Genomic DNA, 26,702 nt, shown 5'->3' with positions numbered 1-26,702 from the left:
TTCAGAGTAACAATGGTCAAGATGATGTGTAGACTTGAAAAAAGTATTAACGAAAATGTTAATGAGAATATAGAATCTCTAAGGGCTGAAATGAGAGCGAACCTGGCAGAAATTAAAAATTCTATGAGCCAAATGCAGGCAAAACTAGAGACTCTGACGGCCAGGGTGAATGAGGCAGAAGAACGTATCAGCGAATTGGAGGATGGGTTAGTAGAAGAGAAAGCTAAAATACAATCTGGACTTAAAAAAATCCACACTCAGGAATGTAGGTTACGGGAGATTACTGACTCAATAAAACGTTGCAATGTCAGAATAATTGGCATCCCTGAGGGGGTGGAGAAAAACAGAGGTCTAGAAGAGATATTTGAACAAATTGTAGCAGAAAACTTCCCTAATCTAGCAAGGGAAACAAACATTCGTGTCCAAGAGGCAGAGAGGACCCCTCCCAAGCTCATCCACAACAAACCTACACCACGTCACATCATAGTGCAATTCGCAAATATTAGATCCAAGGATACAGTATTGAAAGTGGCCAGGGCAAAGAAATTTCTCACGTACCAAGGCAAAGGTATCAGAATTACGTCAGACCTGTCTACACAGACCTGGAATGAGAGTAAGGGTTGGGGGGGCATTTTTAAAGCTCTTTCAGAGAAAAACATGCAGCCAAGGATCCTTTATCCAGCATAAAGGCTGTCATTCAGAATTGATGGAGAGATAAAGACCTTCCAGAATCGCCAGTCACTGACCAATTTCGTAACCTCAAAACCAGCCCTACAGGAAATATTAAGGGGGTTCTATAAAAGTAAAAAGGCCCCAAGAGTGACACAGAACAGAAAGTCACAATCTATAGAAACAAAGACTTTACTGGCAACATGGCATCATTAAAACCATATCTCTCAATAATCAGTCTCAATGTAAATGGCCTAAATGCTCCCATAAGATGCCACAGGGTTGCAGATTGGATAAAAAGACATGACCCATCCATTTGCTATCTACAAGAGACTCATTTTGAACCTAAAGATACATCCAGACTGAAAGTAAAGGGATGGAATACCATCTTTCATGCCAATGATCAACAGAACTAGAAGCTGGTTCTTTGAGAGAATCAATAAAATTGACAGACCACTGGCAAGACTTATCCAAAAGAATAGAGAAAGGACCCAAATTAATAAAATTATGAATGAAAAAGGAGAGGTCACAACCAACACCACTGAAATTGGAAGGATTATTAGAAGCTTTTACCAACAGCTTTATGCCAATAAATTAAGCAATCTGGAAGAGATGGAGGCCTTCCTGGAAACCTATAAACTACCAAGACTGAAACAGGAAGAAATTGATTTTTTAAACAGGCCAATTATTTATGAAGATTGAGTCAGTGATAAACAACCTTCCAAAAAACAAAACTCCAGGCCCGGATGGTTTTCCTGGGGAATTCTACCAAACATTCAAAGAAGAAATAATACCTATTCTCCTAAAGCTATTTCAAAAAATAGAAACAGAAGGAAAGCTACCAAACTCATTCTATGAGGCCAATATTACCTTGATCCCCAAACCAGGCAAAGACCCCATCAAAAAGGAGAATTACAGACCGATTTCCCTGATGAATATGGACGCCAAAATCCTCAACAAGATCCTGGCTAATAGAATCCAACAGTACAGTAAAAGGATTATCCATCATGACCAGTGGGATTCATCCCTAGGATGCAAGGGTGGTTCAACATTCGCAAATCGATTGGTGTCTTAGATTTTATCCAGAAAGAAAAATTCAAAAATCATATGATTCTCTCAATAGATGCAGAAAAAGCATTTGACAAAATATAGCATCCTTCCTTGATTAAAACCCTTCAGAGTGTAGGGATAGAAGGTACATTCCTCAATCTCATAAAAACCATCTATGAAAAGCCTACAGCAAATATCATTCTCAATGGGGAAAAGCTGGAAGCCTTTCCTTTAAGATCAGGAACACGACAAGGATGCCCACTCTTGCCACTATTATTCAACATAGTATCAGAAGTCCTTGCAACAGCAATCAGACAACAAGAAGGGATAAGAGATATCCAAATTGGCAAAGAAGAAGTCAAAATGTCTCTCTTCGCAGATGACATGATACTCTATATGGAAAACCCAAAAGAATCCACTCCCAAACTATTAGAAGTTATAGAGCAATTCAGTAATGTGGCGGGATGCAAAATCAATGCTCAGAAATCAGTTGCATTTCTATACACGAATAATGAGACTGAAGAAAGAGAAATTAGGGAATCCATCCCATTTACAATAGCACCAAAAACCATACGTTACCTTGGAATTAACCAGAGACATAAAGGGTCTATATTCTAGAAACTATAAATCACTCTTGAAAGACATTGAGGAAGACACAAAAAGATGGAAAAATATTCCATGCTCATGGATCGGAAGAATTGACATAGTTAAAATGTCCGTGCTACCTAGAGCAATCTACACTTTCAATGCTATCCCGATCAAAATACCGATGACATTTTTCAAAGAACTGGAACAAATAGTCCTTAAATTTGTATGGAACCAGAAAAGGCCAAGGAACTGTTGAAAAGGAAAAACAAAGCTGGGGGCATCACAATGCCGGATTTTGAGCTGTACTACAAAGCTGTGATCACAAAGACAGCATGGTACAAAAACAGACACATAGACCAATGGAACAGAATAGAGAACCCAGAAATGGACCCTCGGCTCTTTGGGCAACTAATCTTTGGTAAAGCAAGAAAAAACATCCGGTGGAAAAAAGACAGTCTCTTCAATAAATGGTGCTGGGAAAATTGGACAGCTACAGGCAAAAGAATGAAACTTGACCACTCTCTCACACCATACACAAAGATAAACTCCAAATGGATGAAAGACCTCAATGTGAGACAGGAATCCATCAAAATCCTAGAGGAGAACATAGGCAGCAACCTCTACGACATCGGCCAAAGCAACCTTTTTCATGACACATCTCCAAAGGCAAGAGAAACAAAAGATAAAATGAACTTGTGGGACTTCATCAAGATAAAAAGCTTCTGCACAGCCAAGGAAACAGTCAAAAAAACTAAGAGGCAGCCCACAGAATGGGAGAATATATTTGCAAATGATGCTACAGATAAAAGACTGGTATCCAAGATCTACAAAGAACTTCTCAAACTCAATACGCAAGAAACAAATAAACAAATCATAAAATGGGCAGAAGATACGAACAGACACTTTTCCAATGATGACATACAAATGGCTAACAGACACATGAAAAAATGTTCAAAATCATTAGCCATCAGGGAAATTCAAATCAAAACCACACTACGATACCACCTTACACCCGTTAGAATGGCAAAAGTAGACAAGGCAAGAAACAACAATTGCTGGAGAGGATGTGGAGAAAGGGGATCCCTCCTACATTGTTGGTGGGAATGCAAGTTGGTACAGCCACTCTGGAAAACAGTGTGGAGGTCCCTTAAAAAGTTAAAAATTGCGCTACCCTATGACCCAGCCGTTGCACTACTGGGTATTTACCCCAAAGATACAGACGTAGTGAAGAGAAGGGCTGTATGCACCCCAATGTTCATAGCAGCATTGTCCACAATAGCTAAATCGTGGAAGGAGCCGAGATGGCCTTCAACAGATGACTGGATTAAGAAGTTGTGGTCCATATATACAATGGAATATTACTCAGCTATCAGAAAGAACGAGTTCTCAACATTTGATGCAACATGGACGGCACTGTAGGAGATAATGCTAAGTGAAATAAGTCAAGCAGAGAAAGACAATTATCATATGGTTTCACCCATTTATGGAACATAAGAACTAGGAATATCGGTAGGGGGAAAAGGGATAAAGAAAGGGGGGGGTAATCAGAAGGGGGAATGAAGCATGAGAGACTATGGACTCTGAGAAACAAACTGAGGGCTTCAGAGGGGAGAGGGGTGGGGGAATGGGATGGGCTGGTGATGGGTGTTGAGGAGGGCACGTATTGCATGGTGCACTGGATGTTGTACGCAAGTAATGAATCATGGAACTTTACATCAAAAACTAGGGATGTACTGTATGGTGACTAAGCTAATATAATAAAAAATATTATAAAATTGAAAAAAAAAACAGAAAGAAACTATTAGGGGTCATCTAGTGAGTTAACTCCACTTTAAAGATAAAGCAAAATGAAGGGATCAGGGCTACTTAGCTTTAATGTTGTTCATTAGTAACTTCCATTCATTCATCCATCCATTCAACAAACATTAGATAGAGTCCTTACCCTGTGTGGATCCTAGAGTTATTAAGTCTAAACACTATTCATTGGAAGAGGAAGATTGACAAATAATTACCATATCCAGTGAAAACTTATATCATAGAGTACTAGGTGTTATTTGCAACTAATGAATCATTGAACATTATACCAAAAACTAATGGTGTACTATATGTTGGCTAATTTTTTGAATTTAAATTAAAAAAAATATCATAAAGGCACATTTAAAGCCTTTCTGAGGCCACACCTTTGACTGTAGAAGAGTTGACATAGACAATAGGAGTTTCATTGTAAAGAACTATTAAGTATCTGCAAGGCGAGGGAGGGATAGAAGGCACCTGGGCAGAGCCAACAGAAGTCAGGCACGAGCACATTTGTTATGAAAAATGCTTAGTGTGTTAGTGAGGGTGACAGGTACAGAGGACTTCACATTGAGGGGTGGTGGAGAATGGCCAAGTTGTCACTGTGGGGCAGTGTGATTGGGAACAGCTAATACAGAGCCAGACATTCTGTCAGAACAAGGTTCTGTGAGTTGTGAAAATGTTAAAATAGTTCCAAATTGGTTGATAAATAGCCACTGATCTGAGACCCCCTCCCCACTACTATCCTGTTGCACCTCCCAGAAGTCCTCACACCCAGTGATTCAGCAGTTAAAGAGTTGGCAGCTTGCAGGAGGGCCTTTAGGACCCCTCCAGCACTAAGATCAGTCAGGCAGTGTTGACAGTTCGCTTTTTAGCATCTCTCCTCTTGTATGCCATAGTAAAGAATGTGAACTTTATCATATAATGTAGAGCTTGAAAAGTCAGATGCTTCCAGGGGTCAGGCAGGCTACACAGAAATGAATGAAGCAAGTGGGTCCATACAACAGAGAGAGATGAGGACTGTAGTGAACTGGAGGCATCAAAATTAATTTTTTAAAAACTATATGTCAAGAAACGTAGGTGAATGGTGATTTTGACAGATGGACTGCCAGTGCTCAAATTCTGCAGTATAAGTAATAGGAAAACCATAGTGGGGTTCTTTTTTGATTTTCTTTTTAAACTAGGGGAGTGATATAAGCTTTATTTTTTAGAAAAATTGCCACGAGGCTTTGATGGACAGAGATGATAGAAGAAGGAGATATGAGACCAAGAACATGAGCTGTTACTAGTTCAAAGTTTGGATAAGAAAACGCTGGCTTAAATTAAAGGGCTTTAGACTGAATGTGGAAACAAAGTTTTCTCTGTATAATAAAATAATAGAAAGGATTATTAAGGAAGATATGCAATTTCTGTCTTATAAAGTTTTAAGTACCAGAAGGACAATGGTAGAAGCTAAACCCAATGATTTCTCAGGGAGCTTTCTAGGTCTGCGATCCTGTGAAGCACAACTTAGTAACCGTATTTGTAGAGAAACAAACAAACAAACAAAAAACCTGTGGGTGGTGAAATGGAGCGGAAGAAATGCGGAAAGAGCCCTTTAATATCACCAAGAAGGGGATTTGTGTAGTAATGTTAAGATATTTTAACAGTTCTGAGGTCTATTCATCAATTTAGCAAAGTTGAATATATACTATATGCTAGATACTATTCTATGCACAATATTAAATAGCACTCATTATTTCATTTATTGAGCATTGACTGCAAACTTAGCACACGTCTAGGCACTGTGGATAAGCTAGAGAATAAAACATACAATCCCTGCCCTCCAGGAATGTCTATTCTAGGTGAGGAGACAGGCAATAAACCTACTAAAAGGTCAGGTTACGGTGAGCAAACCTAGAGGATGGATTGAGGCTAGGAAAGACTTGAGACAGGAACCAGCTAGGTATGTAATTTCTGGGGAAGTTAGAGTGTTGGAAAGGTGATCACTGTACAAAACACAACAGAAGAGTCTGCATAGACCTAAAAATAGCAGAACTTGGAATGGAAGGAATAGAAGGGGGCGGGGTTGAAGAGAGAAATTCACAATTGTGAGCCTAGAGTGTTGAACACTTGTAGTAGTAAAAGTCACGTGCTAGGTTTTGATGGCCGAATATGCGATTTTGGTGAGACACCCAAGTGCAGCTATTTCCTTAGATGAACATTTCTCAAACTTTGGTGTATATCAGAATCAACTGAGGAGCTCGACAAAAATAAAAAGATGCAGGGCCTATTCCTTCAACCCACCTGAGCCTCTGCTTTTTTATTAGCTTACCAGGTGATTCTCACACAAAGTTTGTGAACCAGTAGCTTAGATAACCAGAGATCCAAGCCTATATAAAGGGATTGAACTATGGGCTGGAGATGTATATTTTGGAGTTAAAAAAGAAGTGTTGAGACTTATGGGTGGGTCAGCTCTCCCAGCTGATGAGTATGAAGGGGCAGGAGGAGTACCCATAGGACAATGAGTGGTTGCATATATGTAGTTGGTGGGAAGACAAGGAAGAGCCTGAAAGACAGACACGTGAATTATTTAGCATAAAGGGAAACTGCAGAGAGCTCATTTCCCTTTAATTGGAATGTGGGCTCCATGGGGACAGACCTAAGGTTTACCTTACGCCTGGCATTGTGCCTAGCACTTAATAGGTACTTATCAATATTTGTTTATTGATGAATCAATGTATATATGAATGGCTATTACAAGAGCCCCCCCAAAAAAGCTAAAAAGAAATTCTTAGGAAAATGTAGGCAGTCCTATCAATTGCAGTAGCTGAAGGACAAGAAGGCTGAAACATCTCGGAGTGCTGGTGAACTGAGTAACAAGGAAGCTAGTGCTATAAACGAGAGGGGGTAATTAAGTGCAAGAGAGAATTTAGGCTCTGTGGTCATTTATAGCATTCATCCTGAGCTGTTGATGAGCATTAATATGTATATAATATGTATATAATAATAATATATATATATATATATATACATATCTCCACACTCACACGCAATACACATACACACGCAAAAGCACGTATATGTATATATGTTTGTATGTGGTATACGTATGAAAGTATAGATGTTCAGCTCTAGAACCTTCATTATGCCCTGTTGCTCTGTCGATGTCCTATAGCTGCCTCCTTCGGGTTGTGAACCTTGGGGGAAGAAGGGTCTCTCAGGAGTCTTCCGAGGTTGTGGAGGGTTGTCTTCGGGAGGTTGGAACGCAAACAATGGCAATGGGATGCGAGGGTCACGTCTCCAGTAAGCTGCATACTGCACTTGCCACTCTGTGTTTCAGTGGTTTTGCTCCCCAAGAATAGATATGATTTGTAGAAATTACATAAAAATATAAAATCTTACTTTAAGATCTGTTAAAAGCTTTTGAATTCCAGGCACACATTTCCTTTGAAAGGATAAATCTTTGTGTCATGAAGCAGAGATGCTTATTAGCCTGCTTGCTGGGATCTGCAGGTTCGTAGATGAAGCATCCAACCTTTCTTGTATTTTGAAATGTCATATCCAACTGCCTCTTAAGGAAGATTCATTTAGCCTTTTCACACTGTTAAGTACGGTCTATGGGGATAGACTTCTCTCAGTCCATATGAATAGAGCCCATCACCACTGATGGAAGTTTTGCACATGCCTGAGCAGATGAATAGGCATTGAAGTAATCTACATTTAGACTTTCACAGTAATTTTTATTTAGCTACTTTCAGATTTCAATGATGATCTCTTTTTGTCCCCGAATGTTGTTTGACATTGATTGTAGGTATCTGGTAATGGGTCTGAGGTTGTTGTTGTAATAGGTGTAAGTATTTCTTTCCTCTGTTTCAGCCGAGAAGTTTTGAGAGTGAACTATTCACAGCCATTAAGAGACCTCCAATTTAATTTGTCATCATGCTTGTTCTGTAGTTCACATTAAGTCCAGAGTACTGAAGGAGCTGGACAAGTGGACTTGTAGACATCAGATAGCTGGCCATGGTTTTGGCCATGGCATCTCAGGATGCTCAGAACTTCTTCCAGCCTCTGTCTTCCTGGATATCTTGGGTTTATGAAGCTCTCCAGCAAGCAGGAGATACACTATCTGCTTCGCTGGTTAACTTAAGCAAACAAGACTCTAAATTGAGTGACAAGCTAGACCAGGACTTAGATGATACTCAGATTCAGGAAGCTTACTTTGAAGATGAAGAACAAGGCAATGATTGGCGTCGAGAGGGTGCAAATCCCTTGTTTCTTGAAGTGAATCATTTCACCTGTTGTAATAGTGATTTGCAGGACTCTGCCCAGAGTTCGAGCCCCAGACTTAGCCAACATGCAAAGGACTCGTGTTCCGTAATGTCCCAGTGGCCCAGTCAGACCCTTGATGACCAAAAGCTACCACATGTGATTTCTTCTATTGCTGAGGAAGAACACCACCTTGAAAAGCCAAGGAGTGACCTTCAACACAGCTTTGACAGCCAGCTCTCTGGTATTTTAGAAAATGTTAATGGAAAAAAGCAAGGTAAGGTAGCCAGTGATCATTTTCTCTGGGTTCTTCCAAGGGACATTTCTACTAATTACATTTTTTGACTTTAGTTATCATATGAAGTTTATTTTTTTTCTCTCCTATACCTTTCCACATACCTTCTTCTTATTGAGAGATGTACTCCTTAGGAATATTTTCAGCATATAAAACTTTGGGAGATCCATATTCGTGGGCTCCATATTTCAGAACAATAATTCAGAGCAAGTAAAATGGTGAAAACAAGTCTGTAGGTTCTGTTTGAGAAGCCATTGGGCGTATGTCATCTTTTTAAAAATATCTTTTAAAATGTTCTCTTTTTTCCCACTAGGTTAGGAATCTCTAGATGTTACTATATTATTCAGTGTGAAATCCTGTGCAAAAAGCCATACTTGTTGCAAAATTTTTAGTTGATAACACTCCAAGAACACTTTTCACAGTGTTTCACTGAGACGTGATGTGAGATGACAGTAGAGAGGAAATCTTTGAAATAAGAATAGCTTGATTTTCTTTAAGCCTTGAGTGGAAAGGACACATTTAAAACAAACTGTCTTTAGAGCTTTATCCTGTCAGATATCTTGAATTTAGTGAAAATGTAATTAACTCTGTAAAAGTAGCTGTAGTATGTCCTGGCATGAATTTTTCAGGATTCTAATGCTCAAGCCTAAACTAAGGACATTCCATTGGTTGAGGGGACAGAGGTGGCTGATAGGCCAAGAAAGGTGTTGGGTGTGTGTATGTGATGTGTGGTTGTAATGCATCTCTCGCCAAGATTATTGGATCTTTTACATGACATGAAGGTGAAGTCATTAATTCTTTTCTTTTTGAAGGGAGCAGACTTTTCTGAGATACTTCACAGCCTTTTCATGCATTTTCAGTGATTCCTCTTAGCTTTATCTTTTTAGGGAAACATTTTATCCAGATCCCATGCAGCCTTAGAAAATGAGGAAACATAATTTCATTTTCTTTTTATAGTACTTTCTTGATACTCTTACTTAACTTAATGTTGAAATGCTAGAATAAATTGGTAAAAACAGGGTAGGCTGATATTCTCTCTGAATCTGATAAACTTATAAATAAATGCAATTTCAAGTCTTTAAAAATTATGTGTAGAGATAATTCTAGAAATATCTGGGCAACCAATAAGATTTCTTAGATTCAAATCGAAATTTCTATTCCTATTTTAGAAAATTCTTGCTAAAGTTAAAATTATTAACATGAATTTGGTTTTTATAGTTGCTTAACATTGGGTTTTTAAATTTTTTTAAATTGTTGTAATAATCTAATGGCAGTAAAACAATTGTGTTCATTTATTTACTCAGGGGTGGTTTATTCACTTGATTGTAGCTTCTTAGAAGGCAGGGGCCACACTGTAGATTAATTTTTGTGTCCTTAACATCAAGCACAATGTTAGGTATATAACAGGACACCAAATAATAATTAATGATAGAACAACAACAAAGAAAGCTAACAACTCTAAGAAGCAGATACTATTATTCTTCTCACTTCACAGTTGAGAAGACCGATGCTTAGAATATTTGAGAATATACCCAAGACCCATATTTAGAATGAGGCACAGCTCAGGGAGTCTGATTCTAGAGTTTATACATATTCTTTCTCTTTTTTCTCCCCCTTTTCAAGGTATAATTTACATATGGCAAAATTCATTCTTGTTAATATACAGTTCTGTGAGTTTTAATGCGCAGTCATGTCACCAGTGCCACAGTCGAGGTATAAACAGTTCCATCGCCTCATTCCCCCAAGTCCGTTTGTACTAATTTCTCTTCTCTATGTCCAGCTCCTGGCAATTGCTGGTATATTTTCTCTCTATCATTTTGTCTTTTCCAGAATGCTATATAAATGGAAATATGCAGATGATAGCCTTTTGAGTCTGGCTTCTTTTATAATGCACTTACAGTAATGCGTCTAGGATCTATCCATTGTTCTGCGTTTCTGTAGTTCACTATTTGTTTTGTTTTGTTTTGTTTTGTTTTGTTTTGTTTTGTTTTGTTTTGTTTTAATTGCTGAGTAGTATTCCATTGCATGAATGGACCATAGTTTGTTGATCCATTCATCAGCTATGGGCTGAATACTTGGGTTGTTTCCAGTTTTTAGCAATGTAAATAAAGCTGCTATAAACATTTGCAAAACAGGCTTTGGTGCAAATGTAAGTTTTCGCTTCAACTCGGTAAGTACCTAGGAGTAGAATTGTTAGGTCATATAGGAGGTATAGGTTTAATTTTATAAAAAAAAAAAATTCTGCTGTTTTCTGAAGTACTATTTTGCATTCCCCAAAGTAACGTATGAGATTTCTAGTCACTCATATCCTCACCAGCACTTTGCAGTAATGTTATTACAAAAAATTTTTTTTAGCCATTCTCATAGGTGTGTAGAGATAGCTCATGTTGGGAGATAACTCTCCATTGGTCTTTTGCATGTTTGTATGTCCTTGAGCAAAGCCACAAACAGCCTTTTATTTTGGACTAACTTTTCAAGGATGTTTGTATGACAAAGAACCTTGGAAGATAGAGATAGTGTCTCTCTTCGGAGTAGAGAGATTTGTTTGCTACTCAGTCTAATAAAGATAATGTCTCTCTTCAAGGAGAAACTTAGGCAGATTTGCTTGCACATGATAGAGGTTTTGCAAGCTTGGTGCTCCTTGGCTGTGACATAAACCCCCTACCTGCACAACATCTATCTCCACGTGCCTCTGCATTGCCCCCCATTGTACTTGGACAGTGGAGGACTGATATGAATGTGGTGTTCATGGTGTATGTTGCGCTGGAATAAACGGTCCTTGGTCTCTGACCAGAAGTCTTGCGTCTTCTGCCAACATCTATAAAACAGTGGCAGGCTAACTTGTTGCTGTGCAAGTGAGATAAAATCTCAGGCCTTTCATAGGTTTTAACATCTCGTTTTAATTTTAATTTGTGTTTCCCTAACAGCTAATGGCATTGAGCATCTTTTCATGTGGTTATTTATCATCTGTGTCCCTTCTTAGTAAAGTCTTCAAATCTTTTGTCCACTTTTATTGAATTGCTTTTTTAATTTTGAGATTTGAAAATTAAGTTTATATTCTGATTATGAGTTACTTTTCTGTGGTCTTTTCTCTCAGTCTATGATTTACAAATATTTTCTTCCAGTTCTGTGGCTTGTCTTTTCATTCTTTTAACAGTGTCCCTCAAAAAACAGATTCTTAATTACATGAAACCCAACTTATCAATTTTTTAAAATGAATTGTGCTTTTGTTAGCATATCTAAGAAATATTCATATAACCTGGGGTCACAAAGATTTTTTCTCATTTTATTCTAGAAATTTTAGAGTTATGGGTTTTACATTTAGGGCTATCCATTTGAATATCCATTTTGATGTAAGTTTTTATATGATGTAAGGTATGGATGGAGGTGTTTCCCTCCCACCCTCAATATAGAGGTTCAATCATTTGTGGAAATGACTACCCTATCTCCATTATGTGCTTTGGTATCTTTGTCAGAAATATATTATCTATATATGCATGGTCTATTGCTAGACTCTGTATTTTCCCTTAATCTATATTTGTATTCTTTCTCCAGTATCACACTGTCTTGATTCCTATAGCTGTATAATAGGTCTTAAAATCAGGTAGTGTGAGCCCTCCAACTTTATTGTTAAAAAAATTTTTTTGACTATTCTAGTTTATTTGGTTTTCTATATAATTTTTAGAATAAGCTTTTGATTAAAAATTATGCTGAGAATTTGATTGGAATTATGTTGAATTCATAGATCAATTTGGAAAGAATGACATGTTAATAATTTTTGTTTTTCAATTCATGAACATGGTATATTGCTTTATTTAGTGCTTGAATATCGTCTTTGTGTTTTGTTTTGTAGTTTCCAGCATAAAGGTCTCATATGTATTTTGTTAGATTTCTACCTATTTCCTTTTTTTGGATTCTATTGTAAATAGTACTTTTATAACTTTCAATTCGAAGCTGCTGCTTGCTAGTATATAAAAATACCATTGACTTTTATCTGCAACCAAAAATTGTTAATATGTTGTCATTCTATTAAAAACATCTTCTAGTTTCCCTTTGACTTCTTTTTAATTCATGGTTTATTTAAAAGTATATTAGTTATGTTCCAAGTATTAGGAATATTTTAGATAACTTCCTGTAACCAATTTCTGGTTTAATCCAGTTATGGGCTAAGCACATATTTTATATGATTTTGGGTTTTTTTAATTTTTTAATTTTTATTTTTTTATAATTTTTTGTATTGTTATATTAGTCACCATACAGTAGATCCCCAGTTTTTGATGCAATGTTCCATGATTCATTATTTGCATATAACACCTAGTGTGATTTTGGTTTTTTTTTAATTAATTGTTTTGTTTTATCACTCTGAATATGTGCTGACTTGTTGGTTATTTCCTGTGTACTTGAAAAATACTGTATTTTGCTGTTGTTGGGCACAGTGTTCTATAAATTACTTCAAGTTTTTTGAGGCTGTTTTTTCAGATTTTTTATATACTTATTTTACTACTAATTTTGCGAAATGATTTTGTTCTGTTGATTACTGAGAGAAAAGTATTACAGTCTCTAATCCTTCTTGTGGATTTGATTATTTCTCTCTCTGGTTCTTTTTTTTTTTTTAAGATTTTATTTATTTATTTGACGGAGATAGAGACAGCCAGCGAGAGAGGGAACACAAGCAGGGGGAGTGGGAGAGGAAGAAGCAGGCTCATAGCGGAGGAGCCTGATGTGGGGCTGGATCCCGTAACACCGGGATCACGCCCTGAGCCGAAGGCAGACGCTTAACCGCTGTGCCACCCAGGCGCCCCCTCTCTCTGGTTCTATCAGTTTTTGCTTCATGTAGTTTGAAGCCCTGTTGTTAATTCCATACACATTTTAGAAATATGTGTCTCCTTGATGAATTGACCTCTTTTTCATTATGTTATATACCTTTTTTTTTATATACCTTTTTTATCCCTAAAGTCTATTTTGATATTATTATGGCTATTCCAGCTTTCTTTTGATTAGTGTTGGCATGGTATATTCTTTTCTATTCATTAACTTTATTTTTTTTAATTTTAAAATATTTTATTTATTTATTTGAAAGAGAGAGAGAGAGAGCACAAGCAAGGAGGGGACAGAGGGGGAAGGAGAAGCCGATTCCTCTCTGAACAGGTAGCCTGATGAGGGGCTTCATCCTAGGACCCCAAGATCATGACCTGAGCTGAAGGCAGATGCTTAACTGACTGAGCCACCCAGGTGCCCCTATTCATTAACTTTATTTTATTTTATTTTTTAAAAGATTTTATTTATTTATTTAACACAGATAGAGACAGCCAGCAAGAGAGGGAACACAAGCAGGGGGAGTGGGAGAGGAAGAAGCAGGCTCATAGTGGAGGAGCCTGATGCGGGGCTCGATCCCATAACGCTGGGATCACGCCCTGAGCCGAAGGCAGACGCTTAACTGCTGTGCCACCCAGGCTCCCCTGCTATTCATTAACTTTAAATTTGTCTTTATGTGTACAGTGGGATTCTTGTACATGGCATAAAATTGGGTCTTATTTTTTTTTAAATCCAATCTGACAAATTTTCACTGTTAATTGGTCTTAACTTTATAATCAATATAATTATTGATATTGTTGAATTAAAATCTATCATCTTGTTAGATTATTTCCTATTTGTTTTATCTATTCTTTGTCTCTTTTATCCTATTTTTTTCATGTCTTCTTTTGAATTGAGTATTTTTAAGATTCCATTTCATCTCTACTCTGGGTTCATCATTTATATCTCTTTTTAAAAATTTTTTAAAAAATTTATATCTCTTTTAAAAAATGTTTAATGGTCATTCTAGGATTTACAACATGTATCTTTAATTGCAGTCTGTCTTGAAATATTTTATTGCTTTACATATAGTTTGATGATGCTACAACAGTGTATTCCCGATTCTTCCTTCATATCCTTTGTTTTATTGTGATATATTTTACTTTTATACATGCAATAAATACTCAATACATTGATGCTGTTTTGCTTTAGAAGGTTGGTTGTTTCTCTAAATGATTAACATAAGGAAAAAAGAATTTTATATTTACCTCATTTATGCTGTTTGAAGCTCTTTAGCTTGTGCATATATGCTGCTAATGAATTATCTTAGTGGTCTGAAAAATATTTATTTTTGAATCTATTTCAGCAAGGTATGAAATTCTGAATTGAGACTTATTTTTCCCCCAGCACTTTAAGGTTGCCATTTAACTGTCTTATGGCTTGCATCGTTTTCATATGAGAAGTATACTATAATTCTTACTTTTGTTCTTCTGCATGTAATGTATCTTTTTTCTACTGGATACCTTCAAGATTTTGTGCTTATCTGTGGTTTCCAGCAGCTGTATGTAGGGTGTGTGTGTGTGTGTGTGTGTGTGTGTGTGTGTGTGTGGCATGTGTATATATGTGTGTGTGTTCTGGTATTCATTTTTCTTGGTTTTCTCTGATCTTTTTGTGTTTGTGGTTTAGTGAGTTTCATTACTTCTGGAAAATTCTTGGCTATCATCTTTCAAATATTGCTTCTAATACAATTTTTGCTCATCTCTCTAGTATTTGAGTTTTACGAGTATCAGACTATTTGATATCATCCCACAGCTCTTGAGTGTTCTTTTTCCTTCACTCTTTTTTGCTTTTTGTATTTTGGGATAGGTAGCACAATCTAATGTCATATATGCTTCAAGTTTACTAATATTTTCTTTGTATTATTATCAGGTCTGATGATAAGTCCACTGAAAGCATTTTTCATCTCTGTTACCATATTTTTTATTTCTAGCATTTTGATTTGACTTAAAAAATAACTTCAGTCTTCTTTGCCGAAATTTCATATGGGTTTATTATGCATGTTTCCCCCTTTTCTCACTATGGCTTTTAACATATTAATTATAGTTATTTTAAATCTCCTGTCTGATAGTTCCAACATCAGAGTCATCTCTGGGTTTGGCTTTTTTGATTGCTTTGTCTACTGACAGTATATTTTTCCTTTCTGTTTTTGTTTCTTGTAATTTTTTATTCAAAACCAAACATCATAGTTAGGGAATGTAAATAGTATTTCTGTCTGGAAATAGGTTAGCCTTTTCTAAAGCTGGGAGAAAATTGAGTCAATTTAATCAGAATTTGATCTGGGTTTGGGCTTTGTTGTTACATTAATCTCAGTGCTTTATAGGCTTCAAAATTTTCTATTATTACATTGTGTTTGGGGTAGGGGCTTGTTTACTACAGAGTTTTGTCAAAATCTCCATCTTCAACTTTAAGTCTCCGCTTTTTGTCTGTTTCTCAGAAAGGGTCTCTCTTTTTAGGCTTTTCTCCCTTTCCTGGAAAGAGCCTGATCTGTATCTATTATTTGGTATTTGCTAATGTGGTGTGGTTGTGTTGGAAGTTTGTTTTCTGCTGTTAGGGATCAGCCTGTTTTAAGTTGGTCTTACATCCCTATGTCTTAGGATTAGGGTCTTCTCAATAATCCTGCCCTCCTCCAATGGTATGACCCCAAGACTTCTTTCTGCCTCTTCCCCAGAGGTGGAAGTTTTTATTTTGTTTTATTCACTCACCTTAATGTGTCTTTATTTGTAGTCTGGGGGTGACGACATTTGCTGCCCTTCCCCAAGTGGCTTAAAGCTTTTGTTCCATAATGGGAAAAGAATAGAGGAATCTTAGTGAGACTTCTTATCTTTCCTATGGCATCTGCTCTTCCCCTCCTCTGGACTATACTATGAGAGAAACTTCCTTCACTCTTGCCCTGCCCTGCTCCCAGTCTTTCTTGTGAGTCTCAGGTGAGTTTTGTGGAGAAGAGCTTCTAAGTGGGCTTCAATTTTCCTTGAGTTTGTGACTGCTTTGGGTTTTGTACTCTTGTGCTGGTCCACACTTGGCCTCAGAAATTTCTTGAAAATATTAACTTAATTCTTCTTAATGTCTTTTGTAAACCCAGCATCTGCCCCTAGCAAGCAAATGCTTGAGTCCTTTATACCTTTGAAAGAAGTTTTCCTTTTTTAGCTTTTGGATTTGTTGGTTGCATTACGATATCAGCTCTCTGATGAGTTTAAGAGAATGTGTCATTTTACAAATTACCTAAATTTTATTGTTGTTGTTGTTGTTGTTTAAAGAGTGGGAACATTATTTCCAATGTTCTACATCCTAAGTGGAAGCCAGAACTTAGATCTTACACACTTAACACTGTACTCTAAAATTGAATTGGACATTCTCATTAATTGGGTAGCATGTTTGGGCTGGGAGATAAATGTGCAAAGAAGATGTTGGTTTTCTTGTAATGAGTTCTGGAATTCCTAAGAGATAGTTATATGTAATAAGTCCTATAACAAAAGTTTGTGTAAAGTTACAACAGTTATGTACATGGTAATTCTTGAGATGATTTTGCCAGAGGTGATCCAAAACAGTTCCACAAAGCAGATGACGTAGGACTGCAAAGTCTGAGCATGAGTCAGAATTTAATGGTAAATGGAGGGAGAAAGGCATTCCTTTTGGGGGAAATGGCATGAACACAGACATGTGGACAAGTGCAACATTTTCAGGGATGGAAAATGAGGCCTAGATTTTAGGTTGCAATTGGGAAGGTCTTTATTTTTCTGTGTTAAGGATTTAGCTTTTATTTTGTAAGCAGTTGGAATCTCAAAAATATTATAATCATGAGCGACACCAATGGAGCCTTGTTTTAGGATACCCCTAGCATCAGTTTGGTGGGTAATTTGGGAGAAAGATTGTATGTTAGGGAGCTGTTGTAGTAACTTATAAGAAGAAATAGTGTCTAAAGCAATAGGAATATATATAGAGAAATAGTTGTCATTTTTTTCATGACAAAATAATGTCATCAAAAAGGCATCTCAGAGAGCGTTGACAGGGCTTGGACAGAGCAATGGAGCACTGGCTTATTCCAATGGAGGCAGAAGTCCAGGTTTCCCTCTTGGCCTCCTTCACTCTTTAAGGGGTGGTCCTCATTAATGTTGGATTGGGATGGGAGTTCTATCTTCCCTTGTGATTTCCACTAATGCTGAGTTGAGGGTAGCCTTATTACTGTTAGGTGATGGTGAAAGTTCTGTCTCCACTAGAGCTCCTCTGATAACCCCCAAGTTGGGAGGGGCAGGAATGCCTCAATACTTTCAGGTGGGGGTCCAAGCTCCTCATTGGGCTATTCTGATACTGCAGAGTTGGAGGATGCTCATTATTGGCTATCAAAAATCAAAGTCCTGGATCCCCACTTGGCCTTCTCTGGCACCCTCTGGTGGGGGTCTTGGGGTGCCTCATTACATCCTGGTGAGGATGGAAGTCTAGACTCCCCATTTTGACTTTGCTTGCACGGATGAGGGTAGGGAACAGGTTTTTCTGTGTTGTTTGTCTAGAGTAGAACATTTATTGTATAAGAGTTTTCTGTTTTACTAGACTGACCCTTCCTTGCTCCTTTGCATAAAGAGGGTAGGCTTTTCTTGGGGCCTTTGTTGTCTGTGCTGTTGGAATTTCTAGGTTGCCAGTTTCTTCAGCTTCACTCTGGGATATATGTGGCAAAAAACAAAACAAAACAAAACAAAACAAAACAAAACAAAACAAACCCACCCAGGAAACTCACCACATGCTGTTCCTTGAATTTCATGGTCCCTGGCCAGTCTGCCATCTTCTCTGTACCTTTGGTCTGCTTACCTTTGTTTCATATATAGTGTCTAGGATTTTTGGTTGTACTCAGGGGAAGAATAGGGAAAAGTACAGCTATTCTATCTTCCTGGAAGTGCAAGTCTTTAAATTAGTCCTTAACAGCATTATGACTAAATCTCATCCACTTCTCTCCATTTCACAGTGAAAATAAGAGCGATAGAAAATAGTAAAGGGAGACATGTATCTATAGGTTGATATGGGGAGAAACATTGCTCTGAAATGAGAGGTTTTGTATGATGGCTGTTCTCACTTAATAAATGTTTATTGACTGTCTACTATGTACACAGCACTATAGGGAATGGATGAGTATACACAAGCATAAGCCATGGGCCTCTCCTTCAGATTATTGAAAAGCTTATACTATTTGTTTAATATGTTCCAGAAGATGTACGAATGTTTTTAATGTCCCGGCTCTTGGTGGCAGTGGGAGTGGGGATGCAGCAGAGATCCAGAATGAGACGGTCCCATTGGCCCAATTCACTCATAACTTTGTAGGTGTGGGAGCTTTCCTAAGTTGCCTCTCGGGACCACCCATCTTTGTCTTTCTTCCTGAAGGGGTATAGCCCACTGATTTACTTCCAATGTCTCACAGCCAGTGAACAAAAGCTCTTATTCCTCTTTTCTCAAAATATTTACCTATCCTGAGCACCCTATGAAACCAGGATAAGGGACTGGATTCTTAGCTGTATGACTATTAAACACTTGTTTTTTTGGGATTCTACCTGCTTGTTAGCAGTCTTAAATTATCATCATATGCTCATTTTTTCTTTTCTCCTAACGGATCACGGCAGCTGCAGTACATGGCTGCTTTGCAGTCTATTAAAGAGATGTATTTGGAGATACACTCGGAAAAGGCGGCATTTTAATCAGTGATTTATATGCACTTTTTAAAAAGCCTTGTCAAGCCTGCTTTTCCCATTTAACCTTGAATTCTTTTCATAACATTGTATCTTGATTTTATGTTCCTTAATGTGCCATATTTTTTCTCCACAATAGATTTTAAGCTAAATTGGCCCAAAACAAGAGGGATGCTGAATGCTTTTTGTAACCATGGAAACATTTCTGGGCACTTACTGAGGATCTGGTTGCCAATAGTAATGTAACAGAGAAAAGAGATACACTTCATTTAGCAGTTGCCTATGATTAAGAGGCAGATAGACTCCTTATAGTGCCATCTCAAGACAGGTTTTTTGGTTTAAAGACCCAAATCCAAAACACCAGCTTCTCAGTCAAGAAGCAGTTATGACACCTTTGATATGTGATGGGAAAGAGTTCTAATTGCATTTAAAAATCATCTTTGTTTTCAGTTTTTCACCTCATACTTTTTTTTGAGGCTGTTTTTTAACCACATGTATTTGTTTCCAAGAAATATGCTCACTATTTCCTGAAATAGCCTGCTAATGGAATTAATGTGTTCCAAGTACCCTGGCATATAGAACTTCAGAAACACTCTTTGGCTAGATGGAATGAATTTAAAAAAAAAATAGAACAGCAGTCTTCAGAATCATGGTGATACAATTTGACTTTTCAGTCAGATTATGAGGCTAATATAACATGAAAGGGGAAGTCTTGCAGTGTACTTAGTTGCTGGTTGGTCTCAAGCCTTTATGGATTTGGAGGTATTTTGCACTGTCGATGTTCTTCAGAGTGCTTGTGACAATTGAGACTAAATGTATCAGGCAATATAATGCAATTGATGTATAAATCATGCAGGCTTCATTTCTTTCCAATAGGACACGTTACTGCACGTGAAATGTTGCATCCTGCCTTTCCTTGATTGCAACACTGGAACTTTGCTTTTGCATTGCACAAGTTCATTCCTGAAAGTACACCAACCTCTTATTGAATTTGTCTTCATTCATCAGTACTTCATTTGATAGCATATGCCATCATGTTCCTTGGTTACCCAGAACTGTCCATGGAAAAAGTTTAGTATTCTGCAAAATCTTCAGAATTTGTTTTCTAAAAGCTTTTTGAAATTAATTTTCTTGATATGTTGACTTGCATATTTTAGAAAAGATAGGCATTAATGAACATGCTAGAAGTTGACAGTTTTCAGAGCCTTGACATTGAAGGCAAGGAGATTGTTATTGCCACTGTTGTTTATTTTGCAATTTTTGTGTCATTTTAAAAAATGTTAGGCGTGTAACAAAATCCTAAATGAACAGAAATTAGCACATATGACTTACACAAATGGTCAAAATGTGGATTTGATTTTTACTTTGATATCTTGTTACTATAATAGAACACTTGAACACTTCTAAGGAAAGATTTAAAATGAGGAAATACAATTTGTTTTCTCTTTTCCCATTCTTACCATCGTTAAGAGTGGATTAGAGGGATTAGAGGTAAATTATACTACAAATAAGCTTAAATTTCATTTTTCTAATTGCCAAGACACCAGAAATTTCTTTATTTATTTTATGTGTTATTTTATTTATTTATTTGAGAGAGAGAGAGAGAAAAAACATGTGCATGCACAAGCAGTGGGGGGAGGGGCAGAGGGAGAGAATCTTCAAGCAGACTCCCCGCTGAGCAGAGAACACCACCCGCTCCCCGCCCCCAATGCGCGGCTAAGTCTCAGGACCCTGAGATCAGAGCCTGAGCTGAAACCAAGTATCCCATGCCCAACTGAGCCACCCAGCCGCCCCCAGAAATTTCTCTTTAATAATGGAATTATTTCATAATAAAAACTCTCAGTAACAAGAAAAACTCAGGAATCTTCCTTGCCCTGAGACTCAGGCAACGATAGAGCTAGGTGAATCTTTTGCAATTATCTAGCCTAATTGGGAGGAAGCCAGAGCCAGGTAGGAACTATAAACTTAGTAAGACCTTTTCTTCACTTACTATCTGTTTCTTCTTGCTGAGGGAGATTCTTATTTGTGGGTATGTGCGTTGTTTTTTCATCTTTTAAAATGCCATAGAGATACTATCTTCTCTCCCTCTTCTATTCTCCTTTCTTTGGTAAATCCTCCTTCTCCCTTTCCCCATACTCTTGTCAGATATCCACCTCTGAGGAGAGAAGGTCTTGTTTCTGAAAAGGAGCCTTATAATGGGGTTTCTGATTTGTGATGATGAGTACTTCTTCCCTTTGAGCTCCTGTTAATTATGCTCAGGGGTGGTCTCGGCCACTGCTAATGGAGTTTTTAGTGTCCTTTACATTTCCTAGTTTTTAAATTTATGAAACATTTCAAAACAGAAAAATATAGCATGATATAACAAACACCCACAAATCCACCACTTAACTTGGCCACGTCTTAAGGCTTTGCCATATTGAACTCAGATTTATTTTAAAGAAGTCATCTAGGACAAATATAATTAGAACTCCCTTTGAACTCTTCTTTGTTTTCTTTCTCCTCTCTCTTCCCTAGGAGTAAAAGCAAATCTAAATTTGGGGGTATGATTCCCAGTGTGTTTTATTCTTTTGCTACAAGTATTTGTATCTGTAAATTTTACACAACATAATTTTGCATGTTTTAAAATGGTACAAACTATGTGATATTAAGCATGTTATTCTACAACTTGTTTTTGCTTCCCACTCAATGCTATGCTTTTGAGTAAATCAGAAACGTAGGTTTGGTTTATTTTAACTGTTATATAGTAGTCCACTATATTAAATAATATGCCATTTATCCATTTGTATGTTGATCTAATTTATCCATTTTTAAAAAATTTAGTTAACATACAGTGCAATATTGGTTTCTGGAATGGAAATTAGTGATTCATCATAATTTATGCATTCTTATGAACATCTACTTTATCTCCAAATTTTCACTATTGTGAATAATTGTGCAATGTAAATATATCTTTGAGCACATATACTGGAGTTTCTTTAGATAGCATTTATGAAGGAGACAGTGCCTTTTTGGGCACCTTCCTTTAACCAGGTGCTTTCTTCCTGGGTTGAGTTCCTTTGAATAGATTTTTGGTCCTTCCCGACTTTTTCTTGAGGTGATTCAGATTGGTTCTGTAATAAAAAGAGTCATAACCAATAGTGTGCTGAAGGCATTAATCTAAGAGTTGTGTGTGTTTTCCATACCAAGTTTAAATATTGAATGAGAACGTGGGCAGTGATGTCAAATTTTAGGGGGCTTACAGGCTTCTTTGAAACTTTAACAAAAGTTATGAACCAAAGTGTTCAAAAAACACACACATGGCATATCAAAATGTTTTTATAATGAAATTTCATGGGTTCATGGACCACCTGAAGTTCATCTGTGATACTCTAAATTCTACAAGGCTTACAAGAAAGAGCTAATATAATAATATAGTCAGGAGTCAACCACTAAACCATTTCATTGGAAATTTGGCTTTTCTCCTAAAAAAATAGAGAAATACATTAGGATCTGTGTTGGTCTTAAGCCGTTATCTCTATGCTCAAATCTATTCTGCTATGTCCTACTTTGGATGTTGGCACTGGAATTCTGCAAACTATAGTTCTCCTTTGCCAGGGGGTATTCTCCTGTGTTGAGCTGAAAGAAGCAGTGGAGGGATATTGGAAGATGGGAGGAAGGGAGAAAGGACTTGCTTTTTCCTGCTTTTCCTCATTTTTCCTGTTACTGGCACCCCAGCAGAGCCCTTCACACTGCTGCTAGCAGTTTGGGTTCTAGCTTCCACCTTCTTTCAGCATTCCAGAACCAGCTTTATGGCACCCCACTCAGAGGTGACAACCCTGTCCAGGCAATTTCCCCTCCCCAAACCCAGACTCGGTGGGGCTCCTCTTCTGAGATCCTGAATGACCAGCAGGAGCCCAGTGATACCCCCACCCTCATACCCTATGTCTGAGTCTCATATCCATTGGGCATTATCTCTGAGCTTCTAGTTTCAATAACCTTGACTACTTCCCTTTGCTTTCTCCAGCTGCAGGGGTGGTAGCTGCTTCCTACAGCTATAATCTCTGAGCTATTTCTATGTTCTTCTTTCTATTCGTTCAATACCCAATAGCTGTAGAACCAATTCTCTATATTAAATTCCCGCTGTTGAAATACTTATTGTGGTTTTTGTTTTCCCAACTCGACTTTGACTAATATAGTCATTAAAGTGTTGTCCAAGCAGTTGTATAGATTTTAAAGTAGTCCATATTAACTGTGGAAGAGCTAGAATGTGCATGTGAACTGAGACTTTCTGAAGATGATAGATAACTGGTAAAATGAGCGTCTAAATCTTACCCATATTTGATATTCACCAGGCAAACAAATGTAACATGGCAGACAGTAAATGCTGTCTAGGAAAATAAATCAGGTTAGGGGTAAAAATTAGTCATGTGAGTGGTATTTTATATAGGATGATTTTATATTTTATGTAGAATGACCTGTATTTTATATTAGTGGTGCTATATTTTATATACTATGACCTCTTCAAGAAGGCAGCAGTTAAGCAGAGCTGTGAAGGAAGGGAGGGAGTGAGCTATGGAAATATCTAAGGAAAGAGCATTGCCAACCAAGGGAAAGTAGTGGGCAAGCCATAGGGGAGGTTGAGAAGTGTGTTTGGCAGATTGATTGTAAGATGCAGCTTTGCTCAAGCTTATCAGCATCTGGCCATCAGTAATACCGACGAGTGGTTACTCTGGAAGTTGTGTTGTTTGTGAAATTTTCTGATGTTTCATAAATCTTTTGCTTAAATAGGTCAAGTATGAGATTATCATAGGAGGCATTCTTATTCATGGAAAGACCAAAAACTTTTATATCATCTCACAAATCGGTTTCTTTATGGGGGAGGGTGTAAGAAGAAACATAAAGTTGAAATTTCAAGCATTACCTTCTTAAGCTATAATGTCAGAGCCTATTTCAAAAGCCAGATTAGAACTCCAGGTTTTGCTGGTTTTTATTCTGTTTTGATCCTTCAAAAAGTAGCCACTGCTAAACTTACGTATGGAAAGTTGGAAAACTATTTTCCTGCATTTAGATCCATAATGACACACAGGTTGTTTTTTTGTTTGTTTGTTTTTGTTTTTTGTTATTTTTTTTATGTAAACCTGTGCTAGATCAGTTTGTATATAAACCACTGTTTCTGACTCTCGATACTTCCCTTTGCAAGGCTGAACTTCCTCGTAACCATAAAATGGCATTGAGGCAATATTGCTTGTGTCCCAGAAGCCATGCTATTTTCATAATTGAACCAAATTCAAGTCATACTGGGAATTTCTCAATTTCTTATAAGCAAAGAAAAAGAGGGAGTGAACTCAAGTAATTGATAAATCTGGAAGTAAATCTGGTTTCCTGAGTTCTCTCCGGGAGTTCAAATGTTATCTTTGGTACCTGTTTTTTCTTCCCTTACTTCTAGTCTTTTCTCTGCTTCTATCTGAGCTGGCTCCATTCTTTGGTTCTGTGTATAGTGAGATGGTTGCCAGAAGCTCCAGGTTTATATCTTCCTAGGTTATAATCCAGTGGAAAAAGAAATGCCAATTTACGACAACTTGAAAAAATAATTCCAGGGTTAGCACTAATTGGTTTTTATTTGCTTGGCTTGGCTTTAATTATGTGGCAAACCTTAGCCATCATTTATAAATCAGGGAAATGTGATGCTCTGATTGGACAGGACTATGTCACATGTCACTCCTGGACTTGGTATAGATAGAGCTTTACCAGAAAAATGGTCTGATCATGGAGGAAAAGTGGTTTACCAGAAGAAAATCAGAATTTCAGAAGTTGGAAGAATAGATGTTGGGTGGCCAAACTGTTCTGAACAATAAATTCACAATAGCCGTGTTTCGGTTTCAAAAAGGAAAGAAAACTTTATTATTATTATTCTAGAAGCCTAATAGAAACAGAAGAGGAAAGGAATCTACACATAGATGAATGTAATAGCAGACAACGAATGAGAAAAAGGCAAAGTTATATCAAATCAGGTACTTACGACATCCAACCTCATCAGCGGAGGAAGACCTGTGGAAAAAGCCAGGCTGGAGTCCTGATCAAGAGGCCCCAGCAGAGCGTCCTCCTCTCAGGTGAGACTTCCAAATGGCCATCCCCATAAGGGTCATATTTATAGGGCAAATAACAGGGCTTGAAATTAAACATTTGTTCGCCTTTGTGCAGTTTAGAGCAAACAGCATTTCCATATTATCATGTTTATATTTTCAAGGCACCTCGGCTATGTATGCCTGCCTCCCCTCCCAGATTCCATTCTTGGGGTCCAGCCCAGCCTGGAGTGGGAGGTGATGTGAGACAAGATTTGTAGCTCTTGGTGTCCAGAACAGAAGGGCCAGTTCTGACCTGGAGGCCAGATAATATATTTCAAACAACCAGGCTCCCAAGGTTATTCATATAGCACGAGTCTCACAAACAACATTCCTTAGCCTGCCTGTGTACATGCAGGTCCAGGTGGTCGCTCATGTGGGACCAATCACAAAAACATCTAGCCATACAGAATACAAACAAACAAAAACCCAAGAGCTCCATCAGAGGAGTCAATGTCTTTCATGGATCGTTCTACTGTCTGTATATTGTACACTGATTACAAGCCTGTTCCAACGATGAATCTAGATTCCTTGTGTCACCACATATGCCTTATGTCACCACAGGTGCTATGAACACCTGCTTCTCAGTGTTTAGGGATGCATGTCTGTTTTAAGTCAGGAAAAACAATTTTTCATATGATATTTCTGATTTAGATCATGGCTCCTCACCTGGATGTTAGAAAATCTCCCTAGGGGCACCTGGGTGGCACAGCAGTTAAGCACCTGCCTTCAGCTCAGGGCATGATCCCGGCGATCTGGGATCGAGCCCCACATCAGGCTCCTCCGCTATGAGCCTGCTTCTTCCTCTCCCACTCCCCTTGCTTGTGTTCCCTCTCTCACTGGCTGTCTCTATCTCTGTCAAATAAATAAATAAAATCTTAAAAAGAAAAAAAGAAAATCTCCCTAATTCACCCTTTTATCTATCTATCTATCTATCTATCTATCTATCTATCTATCTATCATCTATCTATTTATCTATCTATCTATCTTAGAGTGGAGGAAGAGCAGAGGGAGAGGGAGAGAGAGAATCCTAAGCAGGCTCCACACCCAGTGCGGAGCCTGACGTGGAGCTCGATCTCACAACCCTGACATCATGACCTGAGCTGAAATCAAGAGTTGATGCTTAACCAAATGAGTCACCAGGAGCCCCTCTAACTCACCCTTTTTAGATTCACTTAACTGCACAACTAACTGTATGGTATCTGTATTAGTTATCCATTGCTACATAACAAATTTTCACAAACTTAGTGGCTTAAAATGACATACATTTATTATTTCAGGTTCTATATTTTAGGAATACAAGCACAGGTTAACTGGGTTCTCTGTTCAGGGTCTGACAAGGCTCAACATATCCGCTAGGCAGCATTCTCATTTGGAGGTTGGACTGCAGAAAAATCCACTTCCAAGTTTCTCAGGTCATTGGGAGAATTGGTT

The 26,702-nt window shown here is 37.7% G+C and overlaps 1 protein-coding gene across 8 annotated transcripts in view; it reads left to right on the top strand.

The window, feature by feature from the left end:
* Positions 1–26,702, top strand: part of SYT16 (synaptotagmin 16) — a 245,696-nt gene that overhangs the window by 135,074 nt on the left and 83,920 nt on the right. For 2 of the 8 annotated variants that reach the window (XM_044377665.3, XM_044377663.3), the window contains exon 2: positions 25,063–25,256. The exons of the other annotated variants lie outside the window; for them this stretch is intronic. In XM_044377665.3, the coding sequence (XP_044233600.1) occupies positions 25,127–25,256 (130 nt within the window). In that variant the 5' untranslated portion in view covers positions 25,063–25,126. The remainder of the gene's footprint in view (positions 1–25,062; positions 25,257–26,702) is intronic. 8 annotated transcript variants of the gene reach the window in all.

Source organism: Ursus arctos, unplaced genomic scaffold, assembly GCF_023065955.2.
Source record: "Ursus arctos isolate Adak ecotype North America unplaced genomic scaffold, UrsArc2.0 scaffold_25, whole genome shotgun sequence".
Lineage (NCBI taxonomy): Eukaryota > Metazoa > Chordata > Mammalia > Carnivora > Ursidae > Ursus > Ursus arctos.
The sequence above is the reverse complement of the archived record's forward strand: the minus strand, read 5'-3'. Positions and strand labels throughout refer to the sequence as shown.